Source organism: Rhinopithecus bieti, unplaced genomic scaffold (genome assembly GCF_001698545.2).
Source record: "Rhinopithecus bieti isolate Rb0 unplaced genomic scaffold, ASM169854v2 scaffold_23826, whole genome shotgun sequence".
NCBI lineage: Eukaryota > Metazoa > Chordata > Mammalia > Primates > Cercopithecidae > Rhinopithecus > Rhinopithecus bieti.
Window position 1 is genome coordinate 573,482 of NW_016811267.1, and position 19,291 is coordinate 592,772.

At 47.3% G+C, this 19,291-nt stretch overlaps 2 protein-coding genes across 3 annotated transcripts in view; both read left to right on the plus strand.

Moving 5' to 3' along the window:
• Nucleotides 1–819: 819 nt before the first annotated feature.
• Nucleotides 820–19,291, plus strand: part of CYP4F3 (cytochrome P450 family 4 subfamily F member 3) — a 45,871-nt gene continuing 27,399 nt past the window's right edge. Inside the window, 1 exon segment of the mRNA XM_017893710.1 lies at nt 820–1,160. Within this exon segment, the coding sequence (XP_017749199.1) occupies nt 963–1,160 (198 nt within the window). The 5' untranslated portion in view covers nt 820–962.
• Nucleotides 4,791–16,169, plus strand: CYP4F8 (cytochrome P450 family 4 subfamily F member 8). Of its 2 annotated transcripts, none has more exons than XM_017893711.1 (9): nt 4,791–5,000; nt 7,417–7,538; nt 8,301–8,571; nt 9,220–9,286; nt 9,486–9,615; nt 13,835–13,968; nt 14,064–14,128; nt 14,294–14,376; nt 14,730–16,169. In XM_017893711.1, the coding sequence occupies exons 1-9, from the start codon at nt 4,800–4,802 to the stop codon at nt 14,893–14,895; spliced, it is 1,239 nt and encodes a 412-aa protein (XP_017749200.1). In that variant the 5' UTR covers nt 4,791–4,799; the 3' UTR covers nt 14,896–16,169. The 2 variants fall into 2 exon arrangements, with proteins under 2 accessions (XP_017749200.1, XP_017749201.1); XM_017893712.1 differs by lacking the exon at nt 4,791–5,000 and adding an exon at nt 6,703–6,903.

Consider the following 19,291-nt stretch of genomic DNA (forward strand, 5'->3'; position numbering starts at 1 on the left):
AAGCAGGGTGGCTGCAAATTTTGGGGCTCAGATCACCATTGGCTGCCCTCCAACTTACCCTCTGCCTTACATGAGGTGCTGAGTACTGAGTGGCCGTGCTGGGTCACCCGGAGTTGGTTCTTCTACAGCTATGGTCCCCGCCAGTCCCTGGGTTTTGGTTGGCTGCCCTGGCACAAAGGAGGCATCCAGGCTGTGAGGATTGGCCAGCCCAGCCCAGCCCAGCCCAGCCTCCTGAAGTGTTTCCTAGATCTGGGGCCAGGGGCAAAAACCTCCTAGCAAAGGAGGAGAGGAGGTTGTGCGGGACAAGCTTCTCCTGACAGAAGGTGCCAGGCTGGGGGTGGCAGGGCTGGATAGGGAGGGGCACTGCCCAAGACTGGGGTGGCTCCAGGGAGCTGGCCCTGGTGATGGGTGCTTGCAGGTAGCCAGAGGTAAGTTGGCTGGTGGTTCTAGATGAGGCTGTCTGGTCTCTAGTCTCCTTGATCTCGAATTTTGTGTCACTTCTCCTCTCCCCTCTCCCTTGGCCTCTTCCCCTGAGATTCCCTGAATCTCCCTCCAAGCTCTTTTTTTTTTTTTTTGAGACGGAGTCTCGCTCTGTCACCCCAGGCTGGAGTGCAGTGGCCGGATCTCAGCTCACTGCAAGCTCTGCCTCCCAGGTTCACGCCATTCTCCTGCCTCAGCCTCCTGAGTAGCTGGGACTACAGGCGCCCGCCACCTCGCCCGGCTAGTATTTTGTATTTTTTAGTAGAGACGGGGTTTCACCGTGTTCGCCAGGATGGTCTCGATCTCCTGACCTCGTGATCCACCCGTCTCGGCCTCCCAAAGTGCTGGGATTACAGGCTTGAGCCACAGCGCCTGGCCTCCCTCCATGCTCTTAACCATGTTTACCCATCATCGGTCCTGGAGCTCCCCAGCCCCTTTCCTAGGCCTCAGGACTTCACCCTCCATCCCCTCTGCCTTGCAGGATGTCGCTGCTGAGCCTGTCCTGGCTGGGCCTCGGGCCGGTGGCAGCATCCCCATGGCTGCTCCTGCTGCTGGTCGGGGCCTCCTGGCTCCTGGCCTGCATCCTAATGTGGACCTACACCTTCTACGACAACTGCCGCCGCCTCCGGTGTTTCCCGCAGCCCCCAAAACAGAACTGGTTCTTGGGTCACCTGGGCCTGGTAAGTGGCAGGAAGATGGATCTGGTGTCTCAGGGTAGGAGGGTGGAAAGGGGCTCGGGCTGAGGGGGTGGGCTGGGGTCTGGGACGGGAGAGAAACTCACTCATTCCTCTGCTCACTCACTCATTCCACTCCTCCCTCACTCACTCCTCTATCCACTCACTCATTCCTCTCCTCGCTCATTCATTCCTCTCCTCACTCACTCATTTCTCTACCCACTTACTCATTCCACTCCTCACTCATTCCTCTCCCTGCTCACTCATTCCTCTCCTCACTCGCTCATTCCTCTCCTCCCTCACTCATTCCTCTATCCACTCACTCGTTCCTGTCCTCACTTGCTCATTCCTCTCCTCACTCGCTCATTCCTCTCCTCATTCACTCATTCCTCTCCTCAGTCACTCATTCCTCTGCTTTGCCATGCCAAGCCTTTCTCACCTCCTTGTCTAGGGGAAGCCACCCCTAGCGTGTTTTGAATTCTTTTCCTGACTGTTTTCAGTACACTAGTGAACCTCTGATGGGTTCCTGTGGGAGAGTGGGGATTACACGGCAGGGATTCACCAATATTTCCACAGTCTCCACTGCTGTACTTGAGGCCTCTTGAGCTCACTGTCTAGAGCCCACTTTCTGCCTGACCCATTTGCTTGTGTCCGCCCATCTCTGGGCTGCAGTTTTCCCGTAGAAGGTAGCTATACACCCCCTGCCCTCACATTGTGACACAGCTGGGCTGGAAGAGAGAAGTGTGCCGTCTCCACCCTCCCCCTTGCAGGGGCATCTTCTTTCTCCCCACTAAGCTGTCCCAGTGGGTTGTGTTGCCCAACCTGGATACAGTTTAGCCATTTACTTCCTCTTTAGAGTTATCTATGACCCTTCAGACCCTGCCCTTTCACTTAGACCTTCTGTCCCTTTTGAGGGATTTGGCATCAGTCTGTTCATTGGCAAATGGCAGGATTGATGGGTGTGTCCGCAGGTGCAGGGGGAGGGAGCACAGGACGGACTAGCTCTGAGCCTGATGTGCAGAAGGTGCTCCCTAGTGAGAGCCGCTGTTCTTCCTGACAGGCAGTTAGAGTCACCTCTTCTCCCCTGGGGGCTGCTGAGAAAGGAAGTTCCACAGTGTGCAGACCCTTCTCCATGGGAGGACCTGGAGCCCCTGAGGCCCAGCCAGGACATAAAAGGATGTGGGGACCAGCCCTGGGGACATGTCCTGAGGCCATGTTGCTGCCCACACACCACCCTTGTGAGCCCATCCCACATGACTGTGTGTGGGCTGGAGCCACTCTCAGGATGAGAAAATCCATCCTCTTTATTCAAGGTGGACTTCTCCATGAACAGATAGTATGTCTTCTCCCTGTTCCCTGGGATGTAGCCTTGGAACTTAGATACTGCCCCTAAGAGAAAGGAGCAGGAGGGAGTGGAGATTACCCCTATGTGTGCAGAATCTGGACATGCTGTTCATTGCAGAGGCTGTGCCACCTCTGAATCCTGCAGTGGGACCTGCTGTGGCTCCTCCTGGGAAATGTATTTTTTTCTCCAAATTAATAGAATTAATATGATATCAATATCCATATCTATCTATCTATCTATCTATCTATCTATCTATCTATCTATGCATCCATCCATCCATCCGGCCATCTGTCTGTGATCTATCTAATCTATGGAGAGACAGAAGAGGCCACTTATTATAGGAATCGACTTGTGTTCATGGAGGCTGAGAAGTCCCACTCTATGCCTTCCACAAGCTGGAGAATCAGGGACACTGGTGGTGCAATTCCGTCTGGGTCCAAAGCCCTGGGAACCTGGAGTTCTAATGTCTGAGCGTAGGAGACGATGGATGTCTCAGCTGCAGAGGAGAAAACAAATTCACCCTTCCTCCTCCTTCATATTCTACCTGGACCCTCAACAGATTGGATGATGCCAGCCCAGACTGGGAAGGGGAGATCTTCCTTCCTCAGTTTACCTTCAGATGCTAATCTCTCCTGAAACACCCTCACGGACATACCCAGAAATAATGTTTGACTGGATCTCTGGGCATCCCTTAACCCAGTCAAGTGGACACCTACGATTAACCATCACAGGAGGTGATGGCCCTTGCCTTGCTTGCAGGTCACCCCTACGGAGGAGGGCTTGAGGGTCCTGACCCAGCTGGTGGCCACCTACCCCCAGGGCTTTGTGAGGTGGATTGGTCCCATTTTTCCCATCATCAACTTGTACCACCCCGACATCGTCCGATCTGTCATCAATACCTCAGGTACTCCTGCAGAACTTGTGGTGGTGGGCACAGGAGAATGTCGGAGGGCTTCTAGATCTCCTCATCCCCAAAGCTTCTGTGCAGCCCCTGTAGTACTCAGCCCCTTCCTTCCTGCTTCTCTCTCAGCCACCTTCCTCTTTCCTTCCTGGATTCACCAACCCCAACCTCAGTGTCTCTTCTCTCTGCTGCCATCTTCCTCACCTCCCTATTGTTCTGGGAACCACTGGGGCCCTGAGAAGCTTTAATCCAAGACCCTGTCCTGGAGGAACCCCTAAACTTGAAGAGATGGATCGGTACAGAGACTTCATAGGGTTAGAAATGGGCCAGGAGGAGACGGGCTGTGACAGATCAGAGGAGAACAAGATTTCTACTGGGGCATGCTAGAAGACTTCCTGGAGGAGGAGTAGCAGGAGCTGGGTCTGGAATGATGAGTGATAATTTTTTTTAAGCAGAGGCAGGGTGATGCAGTGGGCATTGTTAGTATTCAAGGCTCCTGGCCAGGCCTGGCATTGGCTTTGTCCTTCTGCAGGCCCAGAGCAATGAGAAGGAGCTGTGGTTGGTGGAAGATCTGGGCTGCTATTTCCATGACATTCACCTCTTGTGGGTCAATTCCTTCTAACCCCATCCTGTGGCACTTCCACCATATGCTCATTGCCCTCCTGCTCCAGGCCCCAGGAATCTCCAATAGGAGACCCCACCCCAGCCTGGAGCCCTACCCTTGCCCTCTGCCCTTCCCATCTTTGGACAGGCCAGGATGAGCAGCAGAAGGGGTATCACCGCACAGAGACCATGGCTCAGGCCCCAAAATGCTGCGTGACTCTGGGCAGGTCCATGGCTCTCTCTGGCTGCTGAGGTATCTTTTCATTGTGAGTGGTAGGAACTCAACCCCACGAAGTCTAAGCCATTAAAGAGAACCTACTGACTGCAAAGTCCAGGGAGGATGGCCTTCAGGCACAACTGGATCCAGGTCTCACCTAATATCATCAGAATTCTGTCTTTAACTCTTATTCTGTAAAGGTGTTTTCTAGAGTATTGACTTATGCTTGGGTGTTGCAGAACATGTTGGACCATGTACGAGCCATGTCAAGGCATGCTTAGCATGCTGTACCATGTTAGGGCGTATCATTGCTCTATAGTGCTATTGCAGCCTAGTCCAGCCTCCTTTATGCCCCCCACCCTCCTTTCTTCCTCTGCCCATGGCCTCCTTCCTGCTATGCTGGGCTTGGAGAAAAGAAGTCCCAACCTCTGTCTGGGAGCCACCCTCCATACCTAAAGTCCCTCCTCTATCCTCTCCATGGATCCTGATGGTCTTCATTCATGTCAGATGCCATTACAGACAAGGACATAGTCTTCTACAAGATGCTGAAGCCCTGGCTGGGTAAGTAACTGTAGGTGGATGGGATGGGGACCAACTGTTGTGCCCAGGGGAAGGTTCTGCCTTTGCCCACAGCCCTTGGCTGCCCTACTAGGGGATGGGCTCTTGTTAAGTGCTGGTGACAAGTGGAGACACCACCGTCGCATGCTGACACCTGCCTTCCATTTCAACATCCTGAAGCCCTATATAAAGATTTTCAGCAAGAGTGCGAACATCATGCATGTGAGTGCTTTGAACTCAGGGTCCCAGCTGCAGCCTTGGGGTGGGGGGAACACGTACAGATTGCTCTTCCTCTCTGTGCCTTGATTTCCCCATGAGGCTAATAATCCTTACTAAAAGGTGGTAGGAGCATGTGATGGACTCATGTCTCTGACACTTAGTAGGTGGTCAAAAGGAGTCAATTTCCACATTTTTCTCACTGAAGCCCTGTAAACTCAAGAAAGGAAGGATGACACTTGCATAGTAGTCATTGCTGAGTACAGATCACTTCAAAACTAATTGGTTTAGAGCAATAAGGGTTTATATTTGCTAACAAGTCTGTGGGACAGTTGGCCAGCCTTTCTGCATGTGGATGGAATCCCTCAAGGTATAAGAGCAGCTGTGGGTCAGGTAGGCAGCTTTGCTTGTACCAGCTCAGTTCTCTCACATGTTTGGAGCTTTGCTGGCTTCTGGCTGATTTAGGATGGCCTCAGCTGGGACACCTGGACTTTTCGCCATGTGATTCTCTGCCTCTAGATGACACCCCAGGATTGCTCACATGGCAGAGACAGGATTCCAAGGCCGTGAGAGGAGGATGCAATGCTTCTCATTAGTTATTATTATTTATTTTATTTTTGAGATGAAGTCTCGCTTTGTCTCCTAGGCTGGAGTGCAGTGGTGTGATCTTGACTCTCTGCAACCCCTGCCTCAAGCAATTCTCCTGCCTCAGTCTCCCAGGTAGATGGAATTACAGGTGCCCACCACTACGCCCAGCTAATTTTTTGTATTTTTAGTAGAGACAGGGTTTCACCATGTTGGGCAGGCTAGTCTCGAACTCCTGATCTCAAGTGATCTGCCCTCCTCGGCCTCCCAAAGTGCTGGAACTACAGGCATGAGCCGCTGCACCCAGCCAACTTCTCACTAGTTATGGCCTTATCATTTTTGCCACATTCTATTGGCCAAAATAAATAAATAAATAAAACATCCACCATGAATCAATGTGGGGCAAAATAGACTCCATCTCTTAATGGAAGTAGCTAAAAAATCACATTGCAAAAGAGGTGGATGTGGGGAGAAGGGAAGAAATGGGGCCAAGCGTTTTGTAAAATAACTAGGATTTTCTTTTTCTCCTGTGAGCTGATAAATTAGCTTGTTACTTTTGCATGGATTCTGCCAGAAGACACGAGACTTCTGGGTCAAACACAAAAGTTTATTACGCATGTCTCAGCAAGTGGCATGTGCATCTTGTTGTTTTGGATCCTTTCTCTAAGCCACTCAGATTCCCTGGGGTGATAAGGTGGGCTTCCATAGATGCCTGCCATGTAGTATACTGCATGATGGGGAGGAGCATTAGGCTTAGGGAATCTGCTTTTAGAGCAAGCAGAATAAGCCTATGTGTGTCCCAGAGGAGCGATTACCTTATACCCCAACGTTGTTCTCTGCAAACACAAGACTGAGAAATAACCCAGATTAAGAACCTCAGGGTTGACCAGGTATGGGAGCTCCTGCCTGTAATCCCAGCACATTGGGATCTCTTGAGGTCAGGAGTTCGAGACCAGCCTGGCCAACATGGTGAAACCCTGTCTCTACTAAAAATACAAAAATTAGCCAGATGTGATGGTGTGTGCCTGTAACCCCAGCTACTCAGAAGGCTGAGACAGGAGAATTGCTTGAACCCGGCAGGTGGAGGTTGTGGTGAGCCAAGATCGTGCCGCTGCACTCCAGCCTGGGCAACAGAATGAGACTCCATCTCAAAAACAAACAAACAAACAAACAACAACAACAAAACTTCAGGATTTTGCATTCTTGGCATGCTCAGAAAAAAGTGCTCAGGGAGATCACAGGAACTTTTTTTGTAATCAATTTATAACAATGAAGATGACTCAAGCTAATATTTGTTGAGAACTCATCATATGACAGAAATGAGGTAATATGCCCATTCCATGGTATATGTGGTCTCATTTAATTTTCGCAGCCCTGTGAGGTAGAGGATATTTTCCACCCCCCCCCCACCCACCACCATGACAAATGGTGAAACTGAGGGCCAGAGAGGTTAGGGAGATTTCCCAAGTTCACCCAGCTTGTCAGTGAGTCTAAGAGAGGGGGAGAAGGGGTTCTAGCCTGGCTGCCTGGCATCAAAGCAGGTCATCTTGATTGCTATTGAGGATTTGACAGGTGAGACCTAGAAGAAGGCTATGAGTTGACCAAGGGTACACACAGCTTAGGAATCACAGCTGGGGCTTGAACCCAGACGTAGGATCTTCATCTCCTAATAGTAACAGCTTCCACTCTCAGCCAAGCCTAGTCCTCCCTGGGGATGGGCGTCTGGGACGGAAAACCAGGAGTCTGCCTCTGTGGGAGTCCATCCTGGTGGCTGGGGTTGCAGGGGCACTCAGAGGAGCCAGGGCCTGGCCCCAGCCCTGTCCCCTTCTCTGGCCAGGCCAAATGGCAACGCCTGGCCCTGGAGGGCAGCACCCGTCTGGACATGTTTGAGCACATCAGCCTTATGACCCTGGACAGTCTGCAGAAATGCATCTTCAGCGTTGACAGCCATTGTCAGGAGTGAGTTCTTGCCCCACGGCCTGGGAACATGGGATGGATGCGGGAGCAGGGGAAGGTGGGGAGAGCAAAGTCCAAGGAGACAAGAAGAGCCTTCCTGGAGAGATGATGAGAACTGGGCATTGAAGGACAAAGAAGGAGAGAAGGAAAGAGAGAGAGCGCGAGATAAAGAGAAGGTTCCTCCAAACAAGTGGAACTGTTTGGGTCAAGGCAAGGAAGCTAAGATGAGCACAGCATGTGCAACAGGGAGTTGGGAGACACTTGGAAATGAGGGTGGAGGGGTTGGCAGTAACTAGATCTTAAGGATCTTGAAAAGTCAAAGGGAGATTAATTTTGTTCAAGGTTCCCAGGGAGCCATGGGAGGTGTTTGAGCAGATGAGCATCATGGTCAGTGCTGAGCTGGGACATTGGACTCTGGGACTCTATGGAAGATTGACTGTTGTGTAGATGCAGCATGCAAGGAGGCCAGGGAGAGCAGGTCTGAGTTTGGTGGAGAGAATGGGGCAGATTTGGGAGAAACTGGGGAATAATAGGCAAGAGCAGATGTTTTGTAAGAGAGAGAGAGGAGATGCCCATAATGGCCAAGCTGTGACCTGAGGACCTGAGGCAGGAGGCAGCTCACGGAGAGTGGGAGGCAGAGAGTGAAGTGTGCTTGCAAGGCACCCCTTTCTGCATGGAACGTGGTCCTGGGATTCTGGCTGGAAGGTGCTTCCAGGCTTTCATGTGTGTAAGGAGTTGCTTCCTCTCTCTGAACTGGCCCTGCAGGAAGCCCAGTGAATATATTGCCACAATCATGGAGCTCAGTGCCCTTATAGTGAAACGGAATCACAAGTTCTTCCTGTACAAGGACTTCCTGTACTTTCTCACTCCCTGTGGACGGCGCTTCCTCAGGGCCTGCCGACTGGTGCACGACTTCACAGATGCCGTCATCCAGGAGCGGCGCCGCACCCTCACTAGCCAGGGTGTTGATGACTTCCTGCAGGCCAAGGCCAAATCCAAGACTTTGGACTTCATCGATGTGCTCCTGCTGAGCAAGGTGGGCTTCTCTGGGATCTGAATTCAAGAAGTAAAATGGAGCTTCAGGTCAAAAGTCAGAGTGAAGGACTGAACTTGATCCAGAAGGCACTAAGGAGCCATGGACGGTGCTTGAGGAAGGGAAGGACAAGTCAGATAAGTTTTAGAGGTGATTGCATAGAAAGCTGCATGGGGGCCGGGTGCGGTGGCTCAAGCCTGTAATCCCAGCACTTTGGGAGGCCGAGACGGGCGGATCATGAGGTCAGGAGATCGAGACCATCCTCGCTAACCTGATGAAACCCCCTCTCTACTAAAAAATACAAAAAACTAGCCGGGTGAGGTGGCGGGCGCCTGTAGTCCCAGCTACTCGGGAGGCTGAGGCAGGAGAATGGCGTAAACCTGGGAGGTGGAGCTTGCAGTGAGCTGAGATCCGGCCACTGCCAGCCTGGGCGACAGAGCGAGACTCCGTCTCAAAAAAAAAAAAAAAAAAAGAGAAAGCTGCATGGAAAGCTGCCTGGGAAGAACAAACAGGAGGCCGGGAGGAAGCCTGTGGGGGTATATTGGGAAGTGACAAGGGAGGGATTTTTCTGGGATAATGGGTCTTCAGGGACTGTTTCAGTTTAGACTCCGGTGACCCCAGAGCTAGTGTGATTGGGGTTCTTGTCTCCAGGATAAAAATGGGAAAGAGTTGTCAGATGAGGACATAAGAGCAGAAGCTGACACTTTCATGTTTGGAGGTGAGTGTCCCAGTCTGGGACTACAGTGGCAACAGGGGTCTCTCCACTCCAGGGAAGTGGAGGGCTGGCCCTGAATCACTTCATTCTGCCCAACCTCTCCCTCCCCTCAACCTTCCTGAGCGCCTCACTGTATGGGAGTTGTCCACCCTCTGGGTGCTGAAGCAGTCCAGAGATTCAAGCCTGCCTGGCTGACCCTCAGGCCACGACACCACAGCCAGTGGCCTCTCCTGGGTCTTGTACAACCTCGCGAGGCACCCGGAATACCAAGAACGCTGCCGGCAGGAGGTGCAAGAGCTTCTGAAGGACCGTGAGCCTAAAGAGATTGAATGGTGAGTGCAGGTGCTGGTGGCTGTTTCTGAGTCCCTCTGGTTGGTTCTTCTCCCCAGGTGGGGGAAAAGGGGAGAATCTTTTTGATGATTCTGCCATTGTTGCCATTCTGTCTGTCTCATTAGTTTTATATTTGGTAGTGGGAATAGGCGTAGAGCCCAGAAACAGGGCTCTACTACTCTACCTAGCGGGGGCTAGCAAGGGTAACATTGCATGCTTTGGGGACAGAATGGTCTGGGAGTCCATATTTATTTCCCCACTAACTTGCTATGCAACATTAGTAAAATCAATTCCCTTTTCTGAACAACTTTTCTCCTTTGTAAATTGGGGGTGTGGGGAATTGCTGTCCCACAGGGCTGCTTGGAGAATTAGTGGCAAAAACTGCAATGACTTTTGGACCAATCTAATATTATGATTTATCAAAACATTCTCTTATCAATGCATGTTTGTATACTTTCCAGCCTTTTGGTATGAAAGACATGATGTGTTGAATATCGGTGTGCCATGATCATTGCTGACGTGTCATCTTTGTAGAACAAATTCCTAGAAGTGCAATTGCTGACCCAAAGACCTTTTGAGTTTTACAATTCAAGAGCTCTTGGGAAGTCTGCTCCTACACACAGATTTTGAGAATGCCATACTTCCTCATAACCTCATCAGAAGTGCCTATTATGAAACTAAAACATTTGCCAATCTGATAGGTGCAATGTAATATTTTATTATTTTAATGAACACAACTTTAAATATGGGTAAAGTTGAGCACTGTTTTCACCTGCTGATGAGCCATCCATCTCTCTTTTCTGTGAAGTGTCAGTTTTGCATAATTTGTTTTTTCTACTTTGGGTCATACTAGTTTTCTTATTTATTTATAAAACTCTTTACATATTAAGAACATTATTTCTTTTTTCTCTTATGCAAAATTTTCCTCGCATTGTCTTGGACTTTATTTTGTTTTGGTTCATTTATTTGTCACCAAATTTGTTAATTTTTTCTTTTATAATTCCTGTTTGAGTTTCTGAAAAAAATTATTTAAAAAATCCTTTTATACTCTAATAGTAAAATGCAAAACTCTTGTTTGACTTATTCTAATAGACTTATGTATTTTTTAAAGTTTATTTATTTAACATTTTGTCAATATTTTTCACATTTATAAATTTTTCCCTTTGAAATCTATGTTGGAATCTATTTTTTCTCCAAATGTCTAATTGTCCCAACCAAGTTTAATGAATATTTTGTCCTGTGTCATGATTCTAAATAACAACAAATTCACAAGAAACTATATATATACATATACGTATATATGTATATACGTACATATGTATATACATATATGTGTATATAACTATATATGTATATATGTGTATATACATATATACACATATATGTGTGTATATATATGGTTTTATTTGTTGCCTTCATTTTGTTCTATTTATTATATAGTCTTACATGAGCAACATGAAGTCTACTTTTAAAAACATATTCATATTTGGTATAGTTTCTCTCTGTCTCATTTCTTTGCGTTTACAGTTTTTTTTTTTCCCTCGAGTTCTTATTTTTTCCATTTGAACTCTGTGATCAGGCTAGTTAGTTTGATAAATGCTTTTGAAAATTTTAATTAACAAATTTTTTGGATGTTAGGTGCTAATGTTTGAGTTAACGATGTCCCTCAATTCATGGCAAATTTTCATCATTTTTCTATGCAGTACGTATTTCTTCCCATTTGTCTCAAATCTCTACTTTCAGCTCTCCAGCAATATGATTACAAAATGACGGATATTTTATTTGTAAAATTTGTTGTTAGGGTGGATACATTTTAAAATTCTATATATGTTTTTATTTCACAGATGTGCTGGTTCCTACCTTTTCAGAAATATAGTACTATGATTTGTGCTATGTTTATAGCACCATGGTTTTGTGCTATGATTTGTGCTATGTAAATGTAGCACTATGATTTGCAGCACTGTTGTCCTAAGTATATTTATCCTTTTGCTTTTAGCTATGATCTAGTCCTTTTCTCTTCAGTTCTGTAGTGGATACCTGGACTGCTTCTATATCTCCAGTGCAATGACCATCTTTGTGCATATCTCTTTATCTACATGTCTGATAATTTCTCTGGGATCTACAGTTGGAAACCAGCTTGCTGGGCTGCAAAACACACATCTTTCCTTGGCCATGTCCTGGTGGTTGCCTTCCATATTGGCAGCTTCTGTGCACCCCACTATCAGTGCATGTGACCCCTCTACTCACACTTCAGTCAACCCTTGGCAACACCTACCTTTGGCCATTCTAGCCTCGAATAGATGTGAAGTGGTATCTCATTGTCAGCTAGCTCTCATTTCTGTGATAGCCAGTGACTTTGAGCATCTCCTCTTAAATTTCTCATGTTTGAGCATTGTCTACTTTTTCACTTGGGTCACCTGTTTGTTCTCTTGCAGATTTGCAGGAATTCCTGACATATTCAAGATATCGTTCTGCATATCTATCTGTCTATCTATCTATCTATCTATCTATCTATCTATCTATCTATCTATCAATCATCTATCTATGTATCTATCATCTATCTATCTATCTTAGGCATCTTCTCTGAATCTCTTATCTCTCATTGGAATGTTAATTGGGTCCACAGTATCTTTTATTGCACAGAAATCCTTAATTTGCATGCATATTTATCCTTTATATTTTATCTTGTTTAAGCTTTTGGGGTTTTAAGAATTCCTACTCCTAAGTCACAAAAATGTCTCCTGTGTTATCATCTTTTAACGTTATACTTTTACCTTCCTCACAAAGGAAAAGACTCCGCCCTGTATATGCAGTAGTAAAGAACCTGTTTCTCTTTGTTCACACATTTCCAGTGGTCTGAACAACTTCCACCACACTATCCATTTTCCAGGGGCATATGAACCTTCCTTTAGCAGATGTTAAGTTTCCCCCTTTTCACATGCCTGATTCTGAGCTCTCTACTCTGTTCTATAGACCTGTTTTTCTGTTCTTGCAGCAGTCCCACAGTTTTTTAAAATTATTTTATTTTTATTAGTATGCATTTGTAATATTTCTTAATATCTGGAAGCTTGGGTTCCCCTTCTTCAATCTTTTACTTAAAAATTGATCTAGCTTGGGCAGGGCGCGGTGGCTCACGCCTGTAATCTCAGCACTTTGGGAGGCTGAGGTGGGCAGATCACTGGAGGTCGGGAGTTCGAGACCAGCCTGGTCAATATGGTGAAACCCCATCTGTACTAAAAATACAAAAATTAGTTGGCTGTGGTGGTGCACACCTGTAATCCCAGCTGCTTGGGAGGCTGAGGCACAATAATCTCTTGAACCCAGGAGGTGGAGGTTGCAGTGAGCTGAGATCAGGCCACTGCACTCCAGCCTGGGTGACAGAGTGAGAACTCATCTCAAAAAAAAAAATTGACCTAGCTCTTGATGAACTTTAAAATTCTTTCAATTAGAAGAAGATTTCAAAGCTCCCAAAAGAATCCAGCTAGATTTTTTATTAATTGCATGAAGTATATTGATTAATTTAGAAAGAATTGACACCTTTACAACATATGGTCATCCCACCCTACAGTGTGAAGTGGAGATTGTTTATTCAAGTAACCTTATAAGCCCTTTGTAGAGATGTTTTTTCCCCTGCTTTTGTTACCTCTTTATATAATTTTAAATACTTTTTCACACAAACAAATGAACACTTTTGTTTTTGAGATGGAGTTGCTCTGCCTCCCAGACTGCAGTGCAGTGGCATGATTTTGGCTCACTGTAACCTCTGCCTCTTGGGTTCAAGGGATTCTCCTGCCTCAGCCTCCTGAATAGCTGGGACTACAGGTGCCCACCACAATGCCTGGCTAAGTTTGTATTTTTAGTAGAGATGGGATTTCACCATGTTGGTCAGACTGGTGTTGAACTCCTGACCTCAAGTGATCCACCTGCCTCAGGCTTCCAAAGTGCTGGGATTACAGGAGTGAGCCACTGCACCCCACCAGAATGAGCACTTTTAAGAGACACCCTCTGAATATTGTTTTGCTCAGAAATACCTCTAAAAACACCAGGTCAATTTTTCTTCTAGTAGTTTTGTGACTTTGGTTTTCTAATGCTTACAACTTTGTTGCTTCTGGAATTAATTTTGTTATAAGACTGAGGGTCAGAGGGAGGTGGTGAGAGGGTCTCCAGGGGCAGCAGGAGGGCTGTGTTTGCTCCCTGGATAATTGTTGGGTGTTTCCTTAGGGACGACCTGGCCCAGTTGCCCTTCCTGACCATGTGCCTGAAGGAGAGCCTGCGGTTATATCCTCCAGTCCCCGCAATCACCCGTGGCTGCACCCAGGACGTGGTGCTCCCAGACAGCCGGGTCATCCCCAAAGGTGCCCACCATGGCAGGGGAGGAGGGTCCTTGGCAGGGCGGTGGTCCCAGCAGGCAGCTTGGACCTTGTCCTGACTGTCATCTCCTGCATGACAGGGAACGTCTGTAGCATCAGCATCTTCGCAATGCATCACAACCCCTCAGTCTGGCCAGACCCTGAGGTGCTGCCCTTCCCTGCTTCTCCATCCCTGGGGCCTGGTCAGGGGAGGGGTCTTGTCCTGGAAAACCAGATACTCTCTCTCTGTTCCACCCATATCTGTCTTATGTGGGGGTGGCTGGGTGTCCTGAGAAGCCCCACCAGCAGCCCTAACTTGCCCCCAACCCAGGTCTATGACCCCTTCCGCTTCGACCCAGAAAACACCCAGAAGAGGTCACCTATGGCTTTTATTCCTTTCTCAGCAGGGCCCAGGTGAGGCCAGGGGGTGTCTGAGGTGGGCATGGGCTGAGGATGGCACACATAGCTGCCTTGTCAGATGCCTGACTTGTGGGACCACGTGTTTTTGTGACAGGAGTTTTAAAGAAGATCCTAGGAAAAAGGGTGTGCTCAGAGCCTCCTGCCCCATCTGCTCTTATTTGGGGCTGGGGTCTGGGCTAGGCTCTGGGAATATGCAAGCCCACATGGGGGTCCCAGGCACAGTTTCCCCCCTGTCTGCCCCTCAAGGTGATCTGGGTGGGGTTGGGGGTCCCGGGCTTGGTTTCTGGCGCACTGGGGCCGGGATCTGGGTCCTGGGTACAGTCAGACCACCCCACCCTGGCCCCCAGGAACTGCATCGGGCAGTCGTTCGCGATGGCAGAGATGAAGGTGGTCCTGGCGCTCACACTGCTGCGCTTCCGCATCCTGCCCGACCACAGGGAGCCACGCAGGACGCCGGAGATTATTTTGCGTGCAGAGGACGGACTTTGGCTGCGAGTAGAGCCCCTGGGCTGAGTCCTGCAGTGACCTACCCGCTTACCTTTGCATCACCTATTTTTGCAGCAACTACCTTTTCAGATTCCCGAGAATAAATCTGTGCTGGCCCCTGTGCCTGAGTCCCGCGGAGAGCCAGTAGGGGGCGCTTGAGGACTGCAGGGATCTAGGACCTGGTTGGGAAGAGGTGGGGAGATGTCTCTGAGCCCAAGACCTTAACTGCCTCTCTGGGTGAGCACAGGAACCCCGTTCTGAGGGCGGGTTCTCCAAGAGCCTAAATAAAGACTGCCCCCACCCCCACCAAATAAATGTGTATTCTGATATAACTTTTTGCCAATTTAGAATCCCTGTTTTTTAGCTAGGTCCATAGCAGCCTGAAATACAGATCACATTTGAAAGCCTTTCTTGAAGCTCAATTTGTTAAGTGACTGTGGCTGTCCCATGTGGAGAAGCCAAAGATTATGTGGTAGTTCTGGTAACCTTTCTTAAGAGAAAGCTGCGACAGTCTCTCTGCTCAGTCCTCCCTTCTTCTTTCCTTCCTTGCAAGATTTTTTTTTTTTTCTTTGAGACAGGGTCTCACTTGTCGCCTAGGCCAGAGTGCAGTGGCTCACTGCAACCTCCACCTCCTGGGTTCAAGTGGTTCTTCTGACTCAGTTGCCCGAGTAGATAGGATAACAGGTGTCTACCACCACACCCGGCTAATTGTATTTTTAGTAGAGACGGGGTTTTCCTGTGTTGGCCAGGCTGGTCTCAAACTCCTGGCCTCGAGTGATCAGCCCACCTCAGCCTCTCGAAGTGCTGACATTGCAGGTGTGAGAGTAAAAATTCTTGAGTTTCAATTTTTATTTTAGAATCAGGGGCTAACATACAAATTTATTACAAAGGTATATTGCATGATGCTGAGGTTTACAGTATGAATGACTCCATCACCCATGTAGTGAGCATAGTATTTAATAGGTAGTTTTCAGCTTTTCCCCTCCCTGCTTCCCCTGTCTAGTAGTCCCCAGGGTCTGTTGTTCCCATCTTTATTACCATGTGTATCCAATGCATAGCTCCCACTTATAAGTGAAAACATGTAACATTTTGTTTTGTTCCTGCATTAGTTTGCTTAGGATAATGGCCCCCAGCTGCATCTGTGTTGCTGCAAAGGACAAGATTTTGTACTTTTTAATGACTGCATAGTATTTCATGGTGTATTTCTACACATTTTCTTTATCCACTCTACCATTGATGGGTGCCTGTGTTGATTCAACATCTTCGCTATTGTGATTAGAGCTGTGATAAACATGTGGGTGCATGTGTCTTTTTGGCAGAATGATTTATTTTCCTTTGGGTGTATACCCAGTTGTGGGGTTGCTAGGTCAAATGGTAGTTCAACTCTCAGTTCTTTGAGAAATCTCCTAACTGCTCTCCACACTCCATTAGCTTAGTGGCTGAACTAATTTATATTCCCACCAACAGTGTGTAAATGTTCCTTTTTATCCATAGCCTTGGCAACATCTGCTATTTTTGACTTTTTAACAAATTGCTTGCAAGATTGATGTGGCATCTGGAGTTCCATATTGGCCCATGAGGACAGGGACTGCTATTTAGGGCAGGTGGGGCAGATGGCTAGAAGCAGTCAGGGTCGATGACCCTAGATCCATGCTGTGACCTGAATGTTTATGTAGCCCCCAGATCCATACATTGAAGCCTAGTCTGCATGTGGTGGTAGTAAGAGGGGAGGCCTCTGGGGGATGATTAAGTTGTGAAGACTCTGCCTTCATAAGTGGGATTATCACTTACGAAGGTGCTTATAACAGAGACCTGAGGAAGCTTGTTTGCCCCTTCCACCATGTAAAGACATGTGCAAGGTGCCGTCTATGAGGAACAGACCCTTAGCTGATGCTGAACCTGCAGGCACCTTGATCTTGGACTTCCCAGCCTCCACAATTGTGAGCAATAAATACCTGTTATTTATAAACTACCTAGTGTAAGTTATGTTGTCATAGCAGCCAGAATGGGCTAAGATAATCCATATCACCTTGGAATTGTATTATAAATGTCAGAATCCCAATCTGCTATTCACTAGCTGATTGGCTTGGGGAAAACTTGTTTACCTCTGTAGCCATGGTTTTGTTTACCATTTAATAGTATTCAACTCATTGGGCTGCTGTGAAGACTGAACAAGTCGGTATCTACAACATCCCTGAGCCACATCTGTTGGGTATTAGTGGTCCATGAGGGTTAATTGACTCTCTTTCTCTTCTTTTTGTATCACATTTGAAGTTTTGACATTTTAAAAAATCACAAGAGGTAGCTTTAAGACCTGGGATGCATAGCATCCTTCTCTTGAGGAAAATTCATTCAAATATTTTGTGTGCTCAAAATATCCGTTATTACATCCGAGAATCTACAGTGGACTTTGGTGAAAGGTTGGCCCAAAGCTTAGAATGGAAAAAATTAATTTTTCCAGAGAGGGACGACCAGGAATTTATTCTTGTCTAAAAAGTGCAGGTCATGCAGGTTTTCAGTAGTGAGAGGAAGGTAGAGGGAGTGGGCTAGGGGCCGCCCCTTTTAGCACCAAGGACAGCGGCCGCACCGGGACTTCCCCTGTCTGACTGTAGGGGGGTCCCGCGGGGCACAGAGTCCGAGGACTGAACGCCTTTCACGGGCCAACAAATTGGGAACCTGGAAGGATTATTGGATGCAAAATAAGAATGGAACATCGCAAAATAAAATAAATAACTATTTAATATATTCTAAGCTGAAAGTCACATTTGTTTTTCTTCCCTTTAAAGTTTAAGTTTCATAAATAATGCATGCTTATAGAAGAAATTGCAAGAAATAAAAAACATCCATAATTTCAAAATGTCAAAATAATCACTGTTTATATTTTCTTACATATGCTTCCAGTTTTAATTTATATGTGATCTTTTTACATATGAAAATATTTATTTACATCTATATAGCTGTACTGCATTTGCCTGTAATTTTGTTTACAAATGCTATTTTTCTGCCAAATGAGCCTGTGAAAAGATGCTAAACATTGTTCCCATTATGCAAACCAAAAGCACAATGTGATGTCACCTCAATACGTACAGGATGGCTAGCATCTAAAAAGGGGAATATAGCAAGTGTTGGAGAGGATGTGGAGTAATTGAAGCCCTCATCCATTCCTGGTGTGACTGTAAAATGGTGCAGCTGCCGTGGAAAACAGTCTGGAGATTCGTGAAAAAGTGAAACATAGAATTACTATATGACCCAATTCCAAGATACCATATTCCGCTCCTAGGTGTATACTCAAAAGAATAGAAAACAGTTGTTCAAACGAAAAAGCTTGTACATGCATGCTTATAGCAGCCCTATTCACAATTGCCAAAAGGTAGAAAGAACTCAAATATCCATTAACAGATGGATGGATGAAGAAAATGTGATCTATTCATACAATGAAATATTACTCAGCCATAAAAAGGAATGAAGTACGGTGCCCTATTCCGCTGTCTGGTGCCCTATTCCGCTGTGGCTGTGTTGGTATCCAAGCGGCCTCTCCTGAAGCAGAAGGAAGGAGTCTCTCCTGGAGCTGCAAGCTGTGCTGCCTGGAGTTGTGGCAGGGGTAATGCTTGCCAAGACTCCCTTCGCTGCCCTGGCTGCTGCCTCACTAGGTTGTGTGCACCCCAAGTTCACTGGCTCTGAGCCCAGCACAGCACCAGGACTTGTCCCAGAATTGCAGTCCTTGTAGCTGGATTTACCACATACTGATTGTAGAGCCCTTGGGCCTTGAACAAACAGGTGGTAGCCTTTCAAGTTTATTTAGGACCCTGGAGCACTTTAGCCTGCAATGGTGGTACTAGCTGGAACTCAGGTTCTGACCATTGGGAGGGACAGTTCCACTCTGATTAGGGCTGGCCTAAATGCTTCCTCTGGGGGCACTGGCTAAATTCTACCCCATGTTGCTTTCTGCTGTGACAGGGCAGCACTGAGTTTCAATGCAAAGTCCCATAATCACTGTGCTCTCTCTCCTCCACTCAAGCACACGGAGTCTCCCTCCAGCCATGAGGCCACTTCTGGGAGATGGGGAAGCGTTAGTGTAGGCAATTTAAGATTGTCTTTTGGCCAGGCACGGTGGGTCACTCCTGCAATCCCAGAACTTTGGGAGGCCGAGGCAGGCAGATCACCTGAGGTCAAAAGTTTGAGATCAGCCTGGCCAACATGGCGAAATGCTGTCTCTACTAAAAATACAAAAATTAGCCGGGCGTGGTGGCATGAGCCTGTAGTCCCAGCTACTTGGGAGGCTGAGGCATGAGAATCGCTTGAACCTGGGAGGCAGATGTTGCAGTGAGCTCTTGTGCCATTGCACTCCAGCCTGGGTGACAGAGCAAGATTCTGTCTCAAAAAAAAAAAAAAAAAAAAAAAAAAAAAAAAAAAAACAAAAAAT

What these genes read in the sequence shown, in the direction of transcription:
- CYP4F8 (XM_017893711.1), top strand. Translation starts at nt 4,800, where the DNA reads ATGGGATGGGGACCAACTGTTGTGCCCAGGGGAAGGTTCTGCCTTTGC. An exon ending in AGAGTGCGAACATCATGCAT is followed by an intron (nt 5,001 to 7,416) that starts GTGAGTGCTTTG and finishes TTCTCTGGCCAG; the next exon opens with GCCAAATGGCAACGCCTGGC. An exon ending in GTTGACAGCCATTGTCAGGA is followed by an intron (nt 7,539 to 8,300) that starts GTGAGTTCTTGC and finishes CTGGCCCTGCAG; the next exon opens with GAAGCCCAGTGAATATATTG.